This window comes from Ascaphus truei, chromosome 14 (genome assembly GCF_040206685.1).
Source record: "Ascaphus truei isolate aAscTru1 chromosome 14, aAscTru1.hap1, whole genome shotgun sequence".
NCBI lineage: Eukaryota > Metazoa > Chordata > Amphibia > Anura > Ascaphidae > Ascaphus > Ascaphus truei.
In genome coordinates this window covers 17,756,943-17,776,822 of record NC_134496.1, presented here as the reverse complement: position 1 = coordinate 17,776,822, position 19,880 = coordinate 17,756,943, and the positions used below count along the sequence as shown (strand labels likewise).

Here is a 19,880-nt window from a genome sequence, read left to right as displayed (position 1 = left end):
GCCCAGAGAGGTAATACCGGTATACACATACACGTCCAGAGAGGTAATACCGGACACATACACGTCCAGTATTAACTCTCATTTTTTACTGGACAGAGTGTCCAAATACAGAACAGTCCAGTTCAATACTGGACACCTGGCAACCCTAGATGACTAGTCTCTGCTAAAGACTCAAGAAATGCGTTAAATGTCACATTTACGTGATGTTAATAAAGTTGTTACAATAATGCTCATTTTTTTGTCAGGATTGGTCACGCCTCGGTCTCCATGGCGACACACCCCTACCGCGCACGCTATTGGCTGGCTAAAATATGCGTTCTCAAGACCCCACCCCCGGAGGGCGGTTAGGAGATGAGGGGAGGCGGACTGTGGTTGGCTGGCACAGGCAGGGTGACAGGGTAGGCGGAAAAGGGCTTTGATTGGTTGGCACAGCGGGATGACAGTGTAGGCGGATTTCGTGGCGGAGGAGTGTGCTGTTATTGGCTGGCACAGCCGAGAGAACGCTGGGAAAGTCGGTCTCGGCGGTAACATGGGGCTCCTCACCATCCTGAAGAAAATGAAACAGAAGGAGCGGGAAGTTCGGCTCCTCATGCTGTATCCTAATGGGGAAGATCGTGGGCACTACAACTCCCAGCATTCCGTACGCGTGACGCCTGTAGTAGTGGGCCTGAGGACGCTGCGGTGCATTCCGGGGGTTGTAGTGCTTATTGTTAAAGTGAGTGTCTCTTCCCTGGTGCATGCTGGGAGTTGTAGTTCTTGTTATTATAGGTTTTAATGCGATAAGCCTCCATTCTGGGAGCTGTAGTGCGTAATTAAGGGGTCCTTGTGCATTCTGGGAGATGTAGTGCGTAATTAAGGGGTCCTCGTGCATTCTGGGAGCTGTAGTGCGTAATTAAGGGGTTCTCGTGCATTCTGGGAACTAGTGTGTAATTAAGGGGCTCTAGTGCATTCTGGGAGCTGTAGTCTTTAAAATAAGGAGTCCTAATGCATGGTGGGAGTTGTAATCCTTAATATACAGAGATCAAATGTATGCTGTAGTGCATTCTGAGATATGTAGTTCATAATGATAGTATCACCTAACTGAAGTACTCCTAATATAGTCGAAAGATTCTGTTCTTGTGCATTCTGGGAACTGTCATAGATTCCTTCCAGTGAATGCTGGGAACTGTGGGCTTTAAAAAGAAAGAAATAATGTGTGTGTGTGCGCACATCTCAGTAGTTCTTTCTATTACAGTACAAGGGTTTGGGCTCTGGTGCATGCTGGGACCAGTAGTCCATATATTTATAATATAAAATGCTGTGCCCAGGTGCTGGAAGCTGTGGTCTATATTACCCATAGCGCCCCTTCCTTAACCCTTCGGTGACAGAGGTTTAGATAACGCTGGCAAAACCACCATCCTGAAGAAATTTAACGGTGAGGACATCAACACCATATCCCCCACACTGGGCTTCAACATCAAGACCTTGGAGCACAGGGGGTGACTATACTCCCCTTTCCAGCAGCCCCTCCCTGTCTCCCCATGTTTCAATTTCACTGTATTTTTTTTTTAGCTCTATCATTACCCTCCTATTGCCCTCTCACTTCCACCCCCCTATTGCCCTCTCCCTACCACCCCCCCTATTGCCCTCTCCCTACCACCACCCCCTATTGCCCTCTCCCTACCACCACCCCCTATTGCCCTCTCCCTACCACCACCCCCTATTGCCCTCTCCCTACCACCACCCCCTATTGCCCTCTCCCTACCACCACCCCCTATTGCCCTCTCCCTACCACCACCCCCTATTGCCCTCTCCCTACCACCACCCCCTATTGCCCTCTCCCTACCACCACCCCCTATTGCCCTCTCCCTACCACCACCCCCTATTGCCCTCTCCCTACCACCACCCCCTATTGCCCTCTCCCTACCACCACCCCCTATTGCCCTCTCCCTACCACCACCCCCTATTGCCCTCTCCCTACCACCACCCCCTATTGCCCTCTCCCTACCACCACCCCCTATTGCCCTCTCCCTACCACCACCCCCTATTGCCCTCTCCCTACCACCACCCCCTATTGCCCTCTCCCTACCACCACCCCCTATTGCCCTCTCCCTACCACCACCCCCTATTGCCCTCTCTCTACCACCACCCCCTATTGCCCTCTCCCTACCACCACCCCCTATTGCCCTCTCCCTACCACCACCCCCTATTGCCCTCTCCCTACCACCAACCCCTATTGCCCTCTCCCTACCACCACCCCCTATTGCCCTCTCCCTACCACCACCCCCTATTGCCCTCTCCCTACCACCACCTCCTATTGCCCTCTCCCTACCACCACCGCCCATTGCCCTCTCCCCACCCCCTATTGCCCTCTCCCCACCACCACCCCCTATTGCCCTCTCCCCACCACCACCCCCTATTGCCCTCTCCCCACCACCACCCCCTATTGCCCTCTCCCCAGCACCACCCCCTATTGCCCTCTCCCCACCACCCCTCCTGTTGCCCTCTCCCCACCACCCCTCCTGTTGCCCTCTCCCCACCACCCCTCCTGTTGCCCTCTCCCCACCACCCCTTCTGTTGCCCTCTCCCCACCACCCCTCCTGTTACCCTCTCCCCCCCACCACCCCTCCTGTTACCCTCTCCCCCCCACCACCCCTCCTGTTACCCTCTCCCCCCCACCCCCCCTATTACCCTCTCCCCCCCACCCCCCCCTATTACCCTCTCCCCCCCACCCCCCCTATTACCCTCTCCCCCCCACCCCCCCTATTACCCTCTCCCCCCCACCCCCCCTATTACCCTCTCCCCCCCACCCCCCTATTACCCTCTCCCCCCCACCCCCCCTATTACCCTCTCCCCCCCACCCCCCCTATTACCCTCTCCCCCTAATACCCTCTCCAACATCTCCCTCCTCTCTGCAGGTTCAAGTTGAATATGTGGGATGTGGGAGGCCAGAAGTCCCTGCGCTCATACTGGAGGAATTACTTTGAGAGCACCGACGGTCTCATCTGGGTGGTGGACAGCGCTGACCGTACACGGCTGCAAGACTGCGGGCAGGAGCTGGCGGGGCTGCTGTTGGAAGAGGTGGGTACCTGCTCCGGGCACCTTCCTGGCTCTGCTTGTGATGTCACGCTTTCCTGGGCGGGAGGTCATTATGTTCCATCTTCCTCTGATGTCACAAGGAATTTTGGCTGCCTGCAATGCGAATAGCTGCTACTGTTGTGATATGATGTCATCAAAAAGTCTGTCTGTGTTGTCAGTGTTCTCTTTGTATTTGTGATGTCATTACATCCTGGCTCCTCCTACAATAATATAATTGGCCTCGGCTTCTGTCATCATTAAGACCTGCTTTTGCTTTGTCCCTGTCTGTCTGCTTATGATGCCATAAAAATGGATCCCTCCTTGCGTATGATGTCTCATGCTTTCAAAGCTTGAGATGTCAATGCACCTTTTGGTCCTGCAATTGTGATGTCAAAGGCCTCTGCCTGCTTACGATATTTCATCCTTAATGTTATCACATGTTGCCTTCTGCTAATATGAAGTCATCATCCTATGTCTGTGATGATGCCATCAGACCATATCCCTTTTTCTCCACAGCGATTGTCTGGAGCAACTTTGCTGGTATTTGCCAACAAACAAGATTTGCCCGGAGCCCTTTCTAAAGATGCCATACGAGAGGTGAGAACTGCCAGTGCTGTACCTGAGGGGGAAGTGTGTGTGTGTGTGTGTCGCTGACATGGCTGTTGCCTGCAGTGTACAGGTTCTATGTATATATCTTGCATGTTGGGAGTGGGGGGAAGAAGGCTGGCACTGCTGGCTGTGCTGTGTAGTCATGTTATGGGGTGTGTGTGTGTGTGTGTCTACTGCTATCTGCTGTGTATACATGTCATGGTGTGGGAGAGGCTGGCACTGCCCTCACTGCTCTCTCTTTCTTCCCCTCTCTCTGCAGGCACTGGAATTGGATAATATTAAGACTCATCACTGGTGTATACAAGGCTGCAGTGCTGTAACTGGGGAGAATCTCCTAACTGGGATAGACTGGTTATTAGATGATATTTCCAGTCGCATCTTTACGGCCGACTGACCAATACTGCAAGGAGGAAGCAAGGCAACGAAGACTGGCCGAGGGAGGGATGGAGGACAGAGGAAGGGAGGCATGGAAAACAGGGAGAGGGGCATGCGGTGCGGGAGCACTACCTCTCTTTTTGGAGCATCTTTTATTTATTTTTTTGAAAAGTCTGGCGCATATATGCCTGGGCACAAGGGATACAGAGTGGCGCCTTTAGGCCTTTGCACAGGGGATACAGACTGGTGCCCTTTAGGGCTGGGCACAGGGGATATGCAGACTGGTGCCCTTTAGGGCTGGGCACAGGGGGATACACAAACTAGCGCCTCTATGGTTGGGCTCGGGATACACAGACTGGTGCTTTTAGGCCTGGGCACAGGAGGAGATACAGAGCCTAGCACCTGTAGGGCTAGATTACTCTTAGATTTTCAATCTGCTGTTTTGAAGATACAATAAAATGAAAGTCTCCTACATTACGTCCTCTGTGGTTTTTTTATGGTGTAATTGGATCCTACATGTCTAATTATATATGAAATCTTAATGACATGGGCTGATTGGCACAGCAGCACTGTTGCTTACGTATTGGTTGGCACACTGGCGTCCCCGTTCCACTGCGCATGCGGAAAGCTTTGGCTTCCCGTCCTCCGCGCATGCTCAGTGGCTAGCAAAGCGCGGCGTTTCTCCGCGCAGACGCTCCGCCCCTTGGCTGGCACGCCGTGTGCTTCCTACGCACGCGTGCCTTGTCTCTCCCTGCCAGGCCTGGCTGGCATCACGTGTCTATTGTGCATGCGCAATGCCAGACCCGGGGCGGGCACTCTCTTAAAGGGGCCGCAGCACAACCCCACAGCGAAAATATGTCCAGGGGTCTCCGGGAGCAGCACGAGAGGAGGTACCATGTAACCAGCAACCGGACCCACCCAAAGGGCTTCACCGAGTACAAGGTGACAGCTGAGGTTAGTGTGTTTGTTTGTGTCTATGAATATATATATATATATCGATATGTATATGTATACTACCTGTGTGTGTATGTGTCAGTGTGGATCCTTCTGTACGTATGTGTCAGTGTGTGTATGTGTCAGTGTGTGTAGATCTATAATATTCCTATCTATATGTTTAATAACTGTATAGCTATCTATTATAGATATACACACTGACATAATGACACATACACACTGCGTGTGTGTGTACACTGTGTGCGTGTGTGTATACACAATCACATACACTGTGTGTGTGTGTGTGTGTGTGTGTGTGTGTGTGTGTGTGTGTGTGTGTAACACATCCACACACGTTTTGTATCAATAAGTATACAGTAGTGTTTTACCGGATCCTAAAAAGTGCCGGGTACCTGGGGGGAAAAATAGACATGACCCTGGCCGGGTATCTGGGTACCCTGCCGGGTAGTTTTCACTTACCGGCGGCGGACCGTGGCAGAGGGTGACACCCTGGTGGCGGTGGGAGCAGCGGCAGCCATCCTGGTGGCAGCAACGGCAGATATCCTTCCGGCGGTGGCATCGTTCTTCAGCCTTCTCCAAGCGGAGGCACGAGGGAGCAGAGCGGAAATTATCCGGAAACGGGAGTCAGCCCGCCGGGTCCGAGTACTGTAAATAGTATCGGGTAATTTCTGGGTACCCGGTACATCACTAGTATACAGCAAATAAAAATACCACCTGTGAACACATTCACAATATCGGCACCCATCAATAAGTATACAATTGTGAAAATATATCCTTTTTCTCTCCCCTTCAGTTTATATCTAAGAAGAACCCTCAGGATGTCAAAGAGGTAATATGCCAGCCCCCCCCTCCCCAGAGACGTGTGTATGTATAGAATCACAGACAGCGGCAACACACTGATAATGGCGTCCCGCCTGAGTGCAAAAAGCGCTGGAAACTGTGATGGAGGCAGACTCTCCAGGACTTGGAAAGAATCCGTGTTTGGACTCCCTACAGGAGTCTTCGGAGGGAAAAAAAACTCCTGCAATGAGCTGAAGCGTTGATAGTTTTTTAATTTTTTTCCAAGTCCTTGAGTGCCTACTTTCACTCACTCACTCTCACACTCACTCACACTGCTGCTGCCCTCATATTTCAGGTTGTTGTATGGAAACGTTACAGTGACTTTAAGAAACTCCACGGCGAGCTCTCCTACACTCATCGCAATCTCTTCCAGCGCACCGACGAATTCCCACCCTTTCCCCGCGCCCAGGTGTTCGGTAAGTGAAGGGACGGGTTCCTAAAATGGCCCCTTGTTTGGGAAGCACAATTTGTATGACATGGTATTCTTTGTCTATTAATTAGTATGTCCTTGAATATTCATGCACATCCTTGCTCATGAATATTAATTGGTATGCTCCTTAATTATTATTAACGTTTATTTGTGAAAGTGCCAACATATTCTGCAGCGCGGTACAATGGGGGGAGTACAGACTAATGTATAGAAACACAAAATCACTGGCGCCCTGATTTACCATACAGCACCCAGAATGATTCCAAATGAATTGGTTAACCAGTCCTTGGTGTCCAATCAATATCTGATGATTCTTGATAGATATCTCCTGACATGTGGAGATAAACAAAAAGGAAAATCATAGTGCAACACTAGTATAAAACAAAATGACACAACAAATACATCCACACACTCGCATTCACAGAATGACTGAAAATTAATACTATTTAATACTAAAAACAATTGCAAAGACAAATCAGATGTCTAAGGCCTCGTTCAGGGTGCCAGAGGCAGGAGTTGGAGGGCGGGCGTTCGGGAGGGAGGGCGGCAGTCTGCTGGGTGATGTGTGTTCATCTTCCGCAGCAGACTTTTTCAGGAGTTGAGGAGGCGGGGAGGGGTCTACAGACCTGAGGTTAGGGATCCATGTTGCAGTCTTGAAATCATTCTCAAGAATGATTTCATTGGCTGCCGAGGTCCCAGTGACGCTGCTGCAGCTTCAAAAAACGACTTGGGTTGTTTAGTGAAACTGTAGCCAGCGTCAATTCCGTACTTCGGAGACAGGACAGCTGCTACCCTGACAACCAGTATTCAATTTGAATACATTGTGTCCCACGGCAGCTCGCACGGCAGCACGCCCTCCCTCCGAAGCCAGCACCCTGAACGAGGCCTAAAGGACATAAGGAACATGAACTGTGGAGATTCCATCCAGTGGTGTAAAATTGGAATCCTACTTGCGAAAGGGCAGTCTCCAAATGGCTTTATTGTATTGTATTGTATGTCTTTATTTATATAGCGCCATTAATGTACATAGCGCTTCACAGTAGTAATACATGTGGTAATCGAATAAATAACAGATAATATAAATAACAGATCATGGGAATAAGTGCTTTAGACATAAACATAACATTAAGGAAGAGGAGTCCCTGCCACGAGGAGCTTACAATCTAATTGGGAGGTAGGGAGAACGTACAGAGACAGTAGGAGGGAGTTCTGGTAAGTGCGTCTGCAGGGGGCCAAGCTTTATGTATCATGTGTTCAGAATGTTCACAGTGCTATTCGTATGCTTCTTTAAGCAAGTGTGTCTTAAGGTGGGTCTTAAAGGTGGATAGAGAGGGTGCTAGTCGGGTACTGAGGGGAAGGGCATTCCAGAGGTGTGGGGCAGTCAGTGAAAAAGGTTTAAGGCGGGAGAGGGCTTTAGATAAAAAGGGGGTAGAAAGAAGACATCCTTGAGCAGAACGCAAGAGTCGGGATGGTGCATAGCGAGAAATTAGGGCTGAGATGTAAGGAGGGGCAGAAGAGTGTAAAGCTTTAAAAGTGAGGAGAAGAATGGAGTGTGAGATGCGGGATTTGATCGGAAGCCAGGAGAGGGATTTCAGGAGGGGAGACGCTGAGACAGATCTAGGAAAGAGTAGAGTGATTCTGGCAGCAGCATTTAGGATAGATTGTAGGGGAGACAGGTGAGAGGCAGGAAGGCCGGACAGCAGGAGGTTACAGTAATCAAGACGGGAGAGAATGAGGGCCTGAGTCAGAGTTTTAGCAGTCGAGCAACAGAGGAAAGGGCGTATCTTTGTTATATTGCGGAGGAAAAAGCGACAATTTTTAGAAATGTTTTGAATGTGAGGGGCGAATGTGAGAGAGGAGTCGAGTGTGACCCCTAGGCAGCGTGCTTGGGCTACTGGGTGAATGATCGTAGTTCCAACAGTAATGTAGAAGGAGGTAGTAGGGCCAGGTTTGGGAGGAAGTATGAGGAGCTCTGTTTTAGCCATGTTGAGTTTAAGGCGACGGAGGGCCATCCAGGATGATATAGCAGAGAGACATTCAGAAACTTTGGTCTGTATAGCAGGTGTAAGGTCGGGTGTTGAAAAGTATATTTGTGTGTCGTCAGCATAGAGGTGATATTTAAACCCAAAAGATGTTATTAGGTCACCTAGAGAGAGTGTGTACAGAGAAAAGAGAAGAGGTCCCAGGACAGAGCCCTGGGGTACCCCCACAGAGAGATCAATAGAGGAGGAGGAGGTGTTAGCAGAAGAGACACTGAAAGTACGATGGGAGAGGTAGGATGAGATCCAGGATAGAGCTTTGTTCCGAATACCAAGAGTGTGGGGAATGTGAAGGAGAAGAGGGTGATCCACAGTATCAAATGCTGCAGAGAGGTCGAGTAATATGAGCAGAGTGTAATGACCTCTGTCTTTGGCAGCATGGAGGTCGTCAGTTATTTTAGTGAGGGCTGTTTCGGTGGAGTGAGCAGTGCGGAAGCCAGATTGTAGAGGGTCTAGGAGAGAATAGGTGTTGAGAAAATGGAGCAAGCGAGAGAATACAAGATGTTCAAGGAGTTTAGAGGCAAAAGGCAGGAGGGAGACAGGTCGATAGTTAGAAAGACAGGTAGGGTCAAGCTTGCTGTTTTTCAGTAATGGTATAACGGTTGCATGTTTGAAGGAGGATGGAAAGGTTCCAGAGCAGAGGGAGGAGTTAAAAATGTGTGTGAGCGTAGGGATTATAGTAGGAGCAAGAGATTTTAGGAGATGGGAGGGAATGGGGTCAAGAGGGCAAGTGGTAGAGGGAGAAGAGGCGATAAACAGCGACACATCCTCCTCTGAGACAGTGGAAAAAGAGTCAAGGAAGGCAGAAGGAGAGTTAGGAAGAGGTGTAGGATGGGAAGAAGAAACAGAGGGGATGTTCTGACGTATGGATTCCACCTTTTCCTTAAAATAGTCAGCAAAGTCCTGAGCGGAGATGGAGGAAGGAGAGGCAGCAGAGGGTGGTTTGAGTAGAGTATCAAAGACAGAGAACATTCGGTGTGGGTTAGACTTGTGCATGTTGATTAGTGCAGAAAAGTAGGCTTGTTTAGCTTGCGAGAGGGCAGAGTTGAAACAAGATAGCATAAATTTGTAGTGAAGGAAGTCTGCGAGAGTGTGAGACTTCCTCCAGAGGCGTTCAGAGGAACGAGTGGAGGAACGCAGCATGCGCGTGTGGGAATTTAGCCAGGGTCTAGGGTTAGAAGGGCGAGTGCGGCAGAGAGAAAGTGGGGCATGTAGATCAAGAGAGGAGGACAAGACAGAGTTGTAGTTCCTGACCAGGTTGTCGGGGTCTGTAGCAGAGCTGAGAGAGGAGAGGGAGAAGCGTAAAGTGGACTCAAAGTCAGGTAAGTGAATAGAGCGCAGGTTTCTGCAGAACCGGGGGGTAGATGGATGTGGAGAAGGGGAGAAGCGAGATAAAGAGAATGAGATGAGATGATGGTCAGAGAGAGGAAAAGGGGAAATGGAGAAATCGGAGAGAGTGAAGTTCTTAGTGAAAACCAGGTCTAAATAGTGGCCATCCTTGTGTGTGCTGGCTGCAGTCCACTGTTGAAGGCCAAAAGAAGAGGTTAGAGAAAGAAAGCGGGAAGCCCAAGTGAGAGAGGGGTCATCAATGTGGCAATTGAAGTCCCCAAGGAGAAGAACAGGGGAGTCTGAGGAGAGGAAGAAAGAGAGCCAGGATTCAAAGTGAGAGAGAAAGGCAGAAGGGGGATGAGTAGAGGTAGGTGGGCGATAGATGACCGCCACATGAACAGGGAGAGGAGAGAAAATCTGGACAGTGTGAGCCTCAAAGGAGGGAAAAGCAAGAGAGGGAGGAATAGGAAGGGTTCGGTAACGACAGAGAGAGGAGAGCAGGAGCCCCACGCCTCCACCCCTGCCATCAGGGCGCGGAGTGTGGGAGAAGGAAAGGCCACCATAGGAGAGGGCAGCTTCCAGAGCAGAGTCAGTCTGAGTGAGCCAGGTCTCAGTTATAGCAAAGAGAAGCAGGGAGTGAGAGAGAAAGAAGTCATGCACAGAGAGGAACTTGTTAGAGAGTGAGCGAGCATTCCAAAGGGCACATGAGAAAGGGAGAGAGGAGGGAGGGTGGCGGGATGGGTATGAGGTTAGAGGGGTTGACACCAGAAGGAGTAGAGGTTGCAATTGGCAGACGAGGACGAGCGCATGTAGAAATAAGGCAGGGACCAGGATTGGGAGAGATATCCCCAGAAGCAAGGAGGAGAAGCATGGAAAGAAAGAGGATGTGTGAGGATGATTTGTAAGGGTGTTTTTTAGTGTAGGGGATATAGCTGTGTGGTGTGAGAGGACGCAGGTAAGAAAGGAGTTCATGTGAGCTGAGAAGTGGGGAAGGAAGGAGAGATGGAGATATTTGAATAGAGTTTGAGACATACTGAGGCTGGTAAAAAGAAGTGCATAATTTGAGAAGAAGTGAAGTCACAGCAAATATAAATGGTAAAGGCAGCATCACAGCAGTAATGATGCAGTCTGGTATTGATGATATCCTCCTTTCCAGCGTAGTTCAAATGCAGGAATCAGGGCCAGATGGGGTGTCCACTTCTTCCTCACTTCTTTTGAACTTCCTTTTAAACTTCAGTTGTTCAGTAGACATGCCACTTATAATGGGCCCCTTCGTGCTGTACCCTAGTCTGGGGGCTCCACAATGTGTTCCCAGGGCTGGGATGCCGCGTCACACCTGCCTGTTGCTCTGTTAGCAGACCCGCTGGTCACGTCGCATCCGGGTGATGTCACTCGCGTGCGCACGGGCCCTGAAGGCCCCGATCACTCACTGTAATTACAGCGCGTAGCCAAACCACTTTCCCAAGCGATAATGACAGGGGAAAGGCTGACCGGGGATCGCCTCCACTCCTCACAAATGCCCACAAGCTTGTTATAGTCACAAGACCACCCATTAGAGGTATGTATATTACATACACAGAATAACATACAAGTGAGGGCAAACCCGATACAGAAAGTAGCGAGAGCCCTGATCCTGAGAGTTTACACGCTGAGGGACAATGTTGAAACAAAAAGCGCCTGCTTATTGTGGGACAGTATACATCAGGATGGAGTATGGTCCAGTCACACGGCTGATCCCTTTAAGGTTTCAGGGTGGGGATGTTGGGGTGTGTTATATAGCATGGTGGAGATTGGTCCAGTCACACGGCTGGTCCCAATGGGGTGCGGTGAAGTTGGATGTTCGAGGTATGCCAGGTGGTCTTCATTGAAAATGTGAGGTTTTCAGGGCGTTTTTCATTCTGGGTGTTGGGGAATCCCAGAGAGAGGGAGCAGCTCGGGAGAATTCCCCTCCTCACTTTTAAAGCTTTACACTCTTCTGCCCCTCCTTACATCTCAGCCCTAATTTCTCGCTATGCACCATCCCGACTCTTGCGTTCTGCTCAAGGATGTCTTCTTTCTACCCCCTTTGTATCTAAAGCCCTCTCCCGCCTTAAACCTTTCTCACTGACTGCCCCGCACCTCTGGAATGGCCTTCCCCTCAATACCCGACTAGCACCCTCTCTCTCCATCTTAAAACACACTTTCTTAAAGAAGCATATAAGTAGCTCCGCGGCTAATACTATAAACCTCATACATAAAGCTTGGCCCCCTGCAGACGCACTTACCAGAACGCCCTCCTACTGTCGCTGTACGTTCTTCCTACCTACCAATTAGACTGTAAGCTCCTCGGAGCAGGGACTCCTCTTCCTTAATGTTACTTTTATGTTTTGAAGCGCTTCTTCTCATTGTGTTATTTGTTATTTATATGATTGTCACGTGTATTACTGCTGTGAAGCGCTATGTACATTAATGGCGCTACATAAATAAAGACATACATACATGTGTGGGAGTGAGAGGGGGTAATAAGGCAGGAGGAAAGGGGGATACCGTGGGCAGAACGTAAGGGGCATTGAGGGATATATTTTGGGATGAGGAAGGAGATGTAAGGGGGGCAGCGTCGCTGAGACCGCTTGTAAGTCAGAGCTCAGGGGTTTACATTTTATTCTGGAGGATCTGGGAAGCCAGTGTGGGGATTTGCACAGTGGAGCTGTGAGTGAGGTAGAGGAGTCTGGCAGCAGCGTTTTGGATGGATTGGAGTTGGGACAGGCGGACAAGGGGGATGTCAACTAGGAGAAGGTGGCAGTTTAGTTGCATCATGCGTGGGAAAAGGGCATATCCTGGCGAAAGTTTGGAGGTTGAGACGGCAGGACTTGGTGAGGGACTCCATGTGAGGATGAAGGAGAAGGCAGAGTCCAAGATGACCCCTCCTAGGCAGCGAGCTTGAGGTGTTAATGAGATTGGGATGTTATTGACCGTGAGGGGAGGGTGTGGCTGTAGGGGTGGCAGTGAGGGAGAGTGTAGGGGTGGCAGTGAGGGAGAGTGTAGGGGTGGCAGTGAGGGAGAGTGTGGGTGTAGGGGTGGCAGTGAGGGAGAGTGTAGGGGTGGCAGTGAGGGACAGTGTAGGGGTGACAGTGAGGGAGAGTGTGGGTGTAGGGGTGGCAGTGAGGGAGAGTGTGGGTGTAGGGGTGGCAGTGAGGGAGAGTGTGGGTGTAGGGGTGGCAGTGAGGGAGAGTGTGGGTGTAGGGGTGGCAGTGAGGGAGAGTGTGGGTGTAGGGGTGGCAGTAAAGGAGAGTGTGGGTGTAGGGGTGGCAGTGAGGGAGAGTGTGGCTGTAGGGGTGGCAGTGAGGGAGAGTGTGGGTGTAGGGGTGGCAGTAAGGGGGAGTGTGGGTGTAGGGGTGGCAGTGAGGGAGAGTGTGGGTGTAGGGGTGGCAGTGAGGGAGAGTGGGTGTAGTGGTGGCAGTGAAGGAGAGTGTGGGTGTTGGGGTGCCAGTGAGGGAGAGTGTGGGTGTAGGGGTGGCAGTGAGGGACAGTGTGGGTGTAGGGGTGGCAGTAAGGGAGAGTGTGGGTGTAGGGGTGGCAGTGAGGGAGAGTGTGGGTGTAGGGGTGGCAGTGAGGGAGAGTGTGGGTGTAGGGGTGGCAGTGAGGGACAGTGTGGGTGTAGGGGTGGCAGTGAGGGACGGTGTGGGTGTAGGGGTGGCAGTGAGGGAGAGTGTGGGTGTAGAGGTGGCAGTGAGGGAGAGTGTGGGTGTAGGGGTGACAGTGAGGGAGAGTGTGGGTGTAGGGGTGGCAGTGAGGGAGAGTGTGGGTGTAGGGGTGGCAGTAAGGGAGAGTGTGGGTGTAGGGGTGGCAGTGAGGGAGAGTGTGGGTGTTGGGGTGGCAGTGAGGGAGAGTGTGGGTGTAGGGGTGGCAGTGAGGGAGAGTGGGTGTAGGGGTGGCAGTAAGGGAGAGTGTGGGTGTAGGGGTGGCAGTGAGGGAGAGTGTGGGTGTAGGGGTGGCAGTGAGGGAGAGTGTGGGTGTAGGGGTGACAGTGAGGGAGAGTGTAGGGGTGGCAGTGAGGGAGAGTGGGTGTAGGGGTGGCAGTGAGGGAGAGTGTGGGTGTAGGGGTGGCAGTGAGGGAGAGTGTGGGTGTAGGGGTGGCAGTGAGGGAGAGTGTAGGGGTGGCAGTGAGGGAGAGTGTAGGGGTGGCAGTGAGGGGAGGGTGTGGGTGTAGGGGTGGCAGTGAGGGAGAGTGTAGGGGTGGCAGTGAGGGACAGTGTAGGGGTGACAGTGAGGGAGAGTGTGGGTGTAGGGGTGGCAGTGAGGGAGAGTGTGGGTGTAGGGGTGGCAGTGAGGGAGAGTGTGGCTGTAGGGGTGGCAGTGAGGGAGAGTGTGGGTGTAGGGATGGCAGTAAGGGAGAGTGTGGGTGTAGGGGTGGCAGTGAGGGAGAGTGGGTGTAGGGGTGGCAGTGAGGGAGAGTGGGTGTAGGGGTGGCAGTGAGGGAGAGTGTGGGTGTAGGGGTGGCAGTGAGGGACAGTGTGTGTGTAGGGGTGGCAGTAAGGGAGAGTGTGGGTGTAGGGGTGGCAGTGAGGGAGAGTGTGGGGGTAGGGGTGGCAGTGAGGGAGAGTGTGGGTGTAGGGGTGGCAGTGAGGGACAGTGTGGGTGTAGGGGTGGCAGTGAGGGACAGTGTGGGTGTAGGGGTGGAAGTGAGGGAGAGTGTGGGTGTAGGGGTGGCAGTGAGGGAGAGTGTGTGGGTGTAGGGGTGACAGTGAGGGAGAGTGTGGGTGTAGGGGTGGCAGTGAGGGAGAGTGTTGGTGTAGGGGTGGCAGTGAGGGAGAGTGTGGGTGTAGGGGTGGCAGTGAGGGAGAGTGTGGGTGTTGGGGTGGCAGTGAGGGAGAGTGTGGGTGTAGGGGTGGCAGTGAGGGAGAGTGTGGGTGTAGGGGTGGCAGTAAGGGAGAGTGTGGGTGTAGGGGTGGCAGTGAGGGAGAGTGGGTGTAGGGGTGGCAGTGAGGGAGAGTGTGGGTGTAGGGGTGACAGTGAGGGAGAGTGTAGGGGTGGCAGTGAGGGAGAGTGTGGGTGTAGGGGTGGCAGTGAGGGAGAGTGTGGGTGTAGGGGTGACAGTGAGGGAGAGTGTGGCTGTAGGGGTGACAGTGAGGGAGAGTGTGGCTGTAGGGGTGGCAGTGAGGGAGAGTGTGGATGTAGGGGTGGCAGTGAGGGAGAGTGTGGGTGTAGGGGTGGCAGTGAGGGAGAGTGTGGGTGTAGGGGTGGCAGTGAGGGAGAGTGGGTGTAGGGGTGGCAGTGAGGGAGTGTGTGGGTGTAGGGGTGGCAGTGAGGGAGAGTGTGGGTGTAGGGGTGGCAGTGAGGGAGAGTGTGGGTGTAGGGGTGGCAGTGAGGGAGAGTGTGGGTGTAGGGGTGGCAGTGAGGGAGAGTGTGGGTGTAGGGGTGGCAGTGAGGGAGAGTGTGGGTGTAGGGGTGGCAGTAAGGGAGAGTGTGGGTGTAGGGGTGGCAGTGAGGGAGAGTGTGGGTGTAGGGGTGACAGTGAGGGAGAGTGTAGGGGTGGCAGTGAGGGAGAGTGTGGGTGTAGGGGTGGCAGTGAGGGAGAGTGTGGGTGTAGGGGTGGCAGTGAGGGAGAGTGTGGGTGTAGGGGTGGCAGTGAGGGAGAGTGTGGGTGTAGGGGTGGCAGTGAGGGAGAGTGTGGGTGTAGGGGTGGCAGTGAGGGAGAGTGTGGGTGTAGGGGTGGCAGTGAGGGAGAGTGTGGGTGTAGGGGTGGCAGCGGACGGGTTTGGAAGAGTTTTAGTTCTGCTTTGGACATGTTAAGCGTCGGGTATCGGCACACCCAGGAGGAGATTACGGAGAGACAGTTGAAGAGGGCGGAAGACAGATACTGAAAGCCAAAAGATTGTATTGGGTAATCGGTATTGTTATAAGATCTAATATTAATGAGTTGGTTAGAGACGACTCTTTTTAATATTAAGATGGGAAGTACAGGTGTGTTACATAATATTAAAGCGCATGCTTAGGAATCGGAATTGGAACGCTTGTTAATCTTGATTATTGCCTTATAAAATACATTGATTATTTTTAATGCTAATGAGTGGTTGTGAGCACTGATTAGTAGGCTCGTTAATATTAATAACCCCCCACTCTGCATATTTATTCGTAAGTGTCTAATAATGAGGATAATGGTAAATCTTAATTACGAGGCGCCTTAATACTAAAAAGCATGATTGTGAATATTAATTGGCAAGATCCTAATTAATTGATTTATTATTGTCATTACTTTTGATTAGCTGCACCTGAATATTATTCCCTGCTGCTGAATATTTAGCAGCCTGCCTGGGTCTGTGTCTCTGCCTTTGTTTTTTTTCTCCGGTGACTCTCTCTCCGGCAGGGCGTTTTGAAGCCGCTGTGATAGAGGAGCGCAGAAATGCTGCGGAGAATATGCTGAGATTCACTGTGAGCATCCCAGCTCTGAGTAACAGCCCCCAGCTAAAGGAATTCTTTAGGGTAAGAGACAGACTGTCACCCTGCGGGGGGAGGGACAGACTCATAGCTCCCTTCTGTCTGTGTCCCTGTGTCACCCTGCGGGGGGAGGGACAGACTCATAGCTCCCTTCTGTCTGTGTCAGTGTGTCACCCTGCGGGGGGAGGGACAGACTTATAGCTCCCTTCTGTCTGTGTCACTGTGTCACCCTGCGGGGGGAGGGACAGACTCATAGCTCCCTTCTGTCTGTGTCACTGTCACCCTGCGGGGGGAGGGACAGACTCATAGCTCCCTTCTGTCTGTGTCACTGTGTCACCCTGTGGGGGGAGGGACAGACTCATAGCTCCCTTCTGTCTGTGTCCCTGTGTCACCCTGCGGGGGGAGGGACAGACTCATAGCTCCCTTCTGTCTGTGTCACTGTGTCACCCTGCGGGGGAGGGACAGACTCACAGCTCCCTTCTGTCTGTGTCACTGTGTCACCCTGCGGGGGGAGGGACAGACTCATAGCTCCCTTCTGTCTGTGTCCCTGTGTCACCCTGCGGGGGGAGGGACAGACTCATAGCTCCCTTCTGTCTGTGTCACTGGGTCACCCTGCGGGGGGAGGGACAGACTCTCAGCTCCCTTCCGTCTGTGTCACCCTGCGGGGGGAGGGACAGACTCATAGCTCCCTTCTGTCTGTGTCACTGTGTCACCCTGCGAGGGGAGGGACAGACTCATAGCTCCCTTCTGTCTGTGTCATCCTGCGGGGGGAGAGAGACTTCTAGCTCCTTTCTGTCTGCGAGGGTGGGAAAGACTCATAGCTCCCTTCTCTGTGTCACCCTGCGGGGGAGGGACAGACTCATAGCTCCCTTCTCTGTGTCACTGTGTCACCCTGCGGGGGGAGGGACAGGCTCATAGCTCCCTTCTGTCTGTGTCACTGTGTCACCCTGCGGTGGGAGGGACAGGCTCATAGCTCCCGTCTGTCACTGTCACCTGCAGGGGGGAGAAGTTGTCACACGATCGAACACTCCGGATTCAGCAGATGTCCTTGTGCTGCCCCCACCTCTAACCCCGGAGCCAGCAAGCCGCCCTTCTCTAGAAATCAATGAAGGTGTCACTGACAGAGTGGAGGTCCCTGAGTCACAGGAGGTGATAGGACTAATTGAGGACACTGCAGCAGCGGATGGTGCGTTAAGGAACTCTCAAATATTATACAACTCCTGAAGAGGGCAGGATGGAGGTGGTGACAGCTGTGTAATAGGGTCAGTACAGGAATAGCAGAGGGACAGTCCTGTGTGTAATGGTTACTATAAGAATAGTAGTGAGGGATGGAGGTGTAGTGACGTGCGTGTGGGAGGAGGTGCAGTGACAGGTGCGTGTCTGCGAATGTAGTGACAGATCTGTGCGTGTGTGCAGTGACAGCTGTGCGTGTGCAGTGACAGCTGTGCGTGTGTAGTGACAGAGCTGTGCGTGCGTGCAGTGACAGAGCTGTGCGTGCGTGCAGTGACAGAGCTGTGCGTGCGTGAGTGACAGAGCTGTGCGTGCGTGCAGTGACAGCTGTGCGTGTGTAGTGACAGAGCTGTGTGTGTGCAGTGACAGCTGTGCGTGCGTGCAGTGACAGAGCTGTGCGTGCGTGCAGTGACAGCTGTGCGTGCGTGCAGTGACAGAGCTGTGCGTGCGTGCAGTGACAGAGCTGTGCGTGCGTGCAGTGATAGAGCTGTGCGTGCGTGCAGTGACAGAGCTGTGCGTGCGTGCAGTGACAGAGCTGTGCGTGCAGTGACAGAGCTGTGCGTGTTCCTCCCTCTGCAGACCTCTCTGCATTAGATTTGCTGTTCGACCTGAATGAGGAGCAAGGCCTGGGAGAGGAAGACGGGGGGGCACAGAGGCCGCTCCCATGTGCTCCCCGCCAGCCTCTGACACTCAACGACCTCGCGCTGTTTGATCCCTGCTTTTCTGAAGGTGAGGATACTCTGCATTATTATATAGCACGACATGTTCATTGTCCGTGTATAGATACTTACTCAGTATCATTATATAGCATTGTCCGTGTCCGCGTATAGAGCAAGGAGGGCCAACTCCCAGTCTTCAAGGGCCACCAACAGGTCAGCTTTTCAGGATATCCCTGCTTCAGCACAGGTGGCTCAATCAGTTGCTCAGTTGAAGACTGCACCACCTGTGCTGAAGCAGGGATATCCTGGAAAGCTGACCTCTTGGTAGCCCTTGAGGACTGCAGTTGGTTACCCCTGATATAGAGGTACCCAGCATCATTTATACAGCTCAGTGTGGTCATTGTCCGCATAGAATGGTACCCAGCGTCATTATACAGTGCCGCGTGTTAATGTTCTTCTCTTTCAGACGGCGTCCCAGTGGAATCGGAAGCAGATTTAGGTCTTCTCTCTCTTGTGGGTGAAGGGGAGGGACTGACCTCTGACCCCCCTCAGGACACAGGAGGGGGCGGGGCATACCTGGAGCTAGCCACAGAGGAAATCCAGAGAGCAATGGAGAGGGAGACAGCCGGAGATTACCCAGAAGCCTTCAGGCTGTACCGCAATGCTGTGGATACCTTATTAAGAGGAGTGAAAGGTGGGAGGGATACTCTGCACCATTATACAGCGTGGCATGAACATTATCGGCATATGGAGATGCTCAGTATTGTTATACAGAGCGGCATGTTCATTATCTGTGTATAGAAATACTCTGCCTCTTTTTATGCTGAGGAACATGTTTATTGTATAGTGCTCCGCCTCATCATTATCATTGTATAGAGATACTCTATATCATACAGCGTTTCAGTGTCTAGCGATGCTCCGTCTCACTGTATAATGTCCCCTCACACAGATGACCCCTGCGCAGTTAGACGTGATGGCGTTACACGCAGGACAGCGGAATATCTGCGTCACGCAGAGAGGATATTCCAGGAACACGTGACGGGGAGCACAGCGTGACTGCTAACCGTGGGGGCTGGGGGGGCGCGTACGTGTGTAAATATTAATTATATTAATTATTTTAATCCGGGCTACGGAAAGAGTCGATTGGATTCCATGGTAAAATGTAGGTACTCCCCCGTGTGAGTGACATGGAACGGTCCTCTTTTACAAATGGATGGTTTCTGGAATGGAAGATTCTGTGTTGATAAATGGATCATTCCCCATTGCTGAAAGGGGCTGTGCCGTGCGTGTGGATTGTTCCGGGTCTAGAAATGGTACGTTCCGCTTTGATAAAGCCACGTTCTGTGGTTTCGTGTTTATAAATGGAACCTTCCACTTTGTTAAAGGCAGCGTCGCATGGTGGGAACGGTCTGCGTTTCTACATGGAGGGTTTCTCCTTGTGTCCAGAAAGCAGCCCCTGCTCAATGCGCAGTGATGTCACCAAAGGGGAGGAGCCACAGCACTAGCTCCTTCCAGTGCAAAACCACGCCTGGGTTTTTATTTTTTTACACCAAGCGATCGAACATTTTTTTTTCCCTCTTATTTCCACTTCGCTTTCTTTGCTATATTAAAATGATATCCATAACAGCCACACGGAGTCAAAATGGTTTATTATGAACACAGCATCATTTACGAGTAAAATAAGGACGCTATATAAATAAATATATTAACCCATCTCTTGCTGGTTCACATTGGCCCGGTTTCGGACACACAATCGCTCTTCTTACCCAGAATCCTATTGGGGCACAGTACAGGGGTATCACTTTGCTCCTAGGAGGGGCTGATTCGTTAAACATGTCACTGGTATTAGTAAACATTGGTCCTCGGAGGGAGTGATCCCTTAACCCAGGGGTTCTTAACTCCAGTCCTCAAGATCCGCCTCAACAGTAGGGTGACCATTCT

The 19,880-nt window shown here is 52.0% G+C and overlaps 2 protein-coding genes across 4 annotated transcripts; both read left to right on the top strand.

Annotated features, from left to right (window-relative positions):
- The first annotated feature begins 390 nt into the window (after positions 1 to 390).
- ARL2 (ARF like GTPase 2) lies at positions 391 to 4,515 on the top strand. The gene is made up of 5 exons (XM_075569905.1): positions 391 to 594; positions 1,368 to 1,478; positions 2,898 to 3,060; positions 3,574 to 3,654; positions 3,926 to 4,515. The coding sequence occupies exons 1-5, from the start codon at positions 530 to 532 to the stop codon at positions 4,058 to 4,060; spliced, it is 555 nt and encodes a 184-aa protein (XP_075426020.1). The 5' UTR covers positions 391 to 529; the 3' UTR covers positions 4,061 to 4,515.
- Positions 4,516 to 4,794: 279 nt separating this feature from the next.
- On the top strand, positions 4,795 to 19,569 carry SNX15 (sorting nexin 15). Of its 3 annotated transcripts, none has more exons than XM_075569903.1 (8): positions 4,795 to 4,995; positions 5,789 to 5,824; positions 6,131 to 6,251; positions 15,992 to 16,095; positions 17,050 to 17,236; positions 17,860 to 18,009; positions 18,406 to 18,633; positions 18,889 to 19,569. In XM_075569903.1, the coding sequence occupies exons 1-8, from the start codon at positions 4,897 to 4,899 to the stop codon at positions 18,993 to 18,995; spliced, it is 1,032 nt and encodes a 343-aa protein (XP_075426018.1). In that variant the 5' UTR covers positions 4,795 to 4,896; the 3' UTR covers positions 18,996 to 19,569. The 3 variants fall into 3 exon arrangements, with proteins under 3 accessions (XP_075426018.1, XP_075426019.1, XP_075426017.1); XM_075569904.1 differs by having other exon boundaries at positions 4,796 to 4,983; positions 15,980 to 16,095; XM_075569902.1 differs by having other exon boundaries at positions 4,800 to 4,995; positions 15,980 to 16,095.
- Positions 19,570 to 19,880: the final 311 nt, after the last annotated feature.

What these genes read in the sequence shown, in the direction of transcription:
- ARL2 (XM_075569905.1), top strand. Translation starts at nt 530, where the DNA reads ATGGGGCTCCTCACCATCCTGAAGAAAATGAAACAGAAGGAGCGGGAA. An exon ending in GAAGTTCGGCTCCTCATGCT is followed by an intron (nt 595 to 1,367) that starts GTATCCTAATGG and finishes CTTCGGTGACAG; the next exon opens with AGGTTTAGATAACGCTGGCA. An exon ending in CGGGGCTGCTGTTGGAAGAG is followed by an intron (nt 3,061 to 3,573) that starts GTGGGTACCTGC and finishes TTTTCTCCACAG; the next exon opens with CGATTGTCTGGAGCAACTTT.
- SNX15 (XM_075569902.1), top strand. Translation starts at nt 4,897, where the DNA reads ATGTCCAGGGGTCTCCGGGAGCAGCACGAGAGGAGGTACCATGTAACC. An exon ending in AGTACAAGGTGACAGCTGAG is followed by an intron (nt 4,996 to 5,788) that starts GTTAGTGTGTTT and finishes TCTCCCCTTCAG; the next exon opens with TTTATATCTAAGAAGAACCC. An exon ending in CTTATTAAGAGGAGTGAAAG is followed by an intron (nt 18,634 to 18,888) that starts GTGGGAGGGATA and finishes CCCCTCACACAG; the next exon opens with ATGACCCCTGCGCAGTTAGA.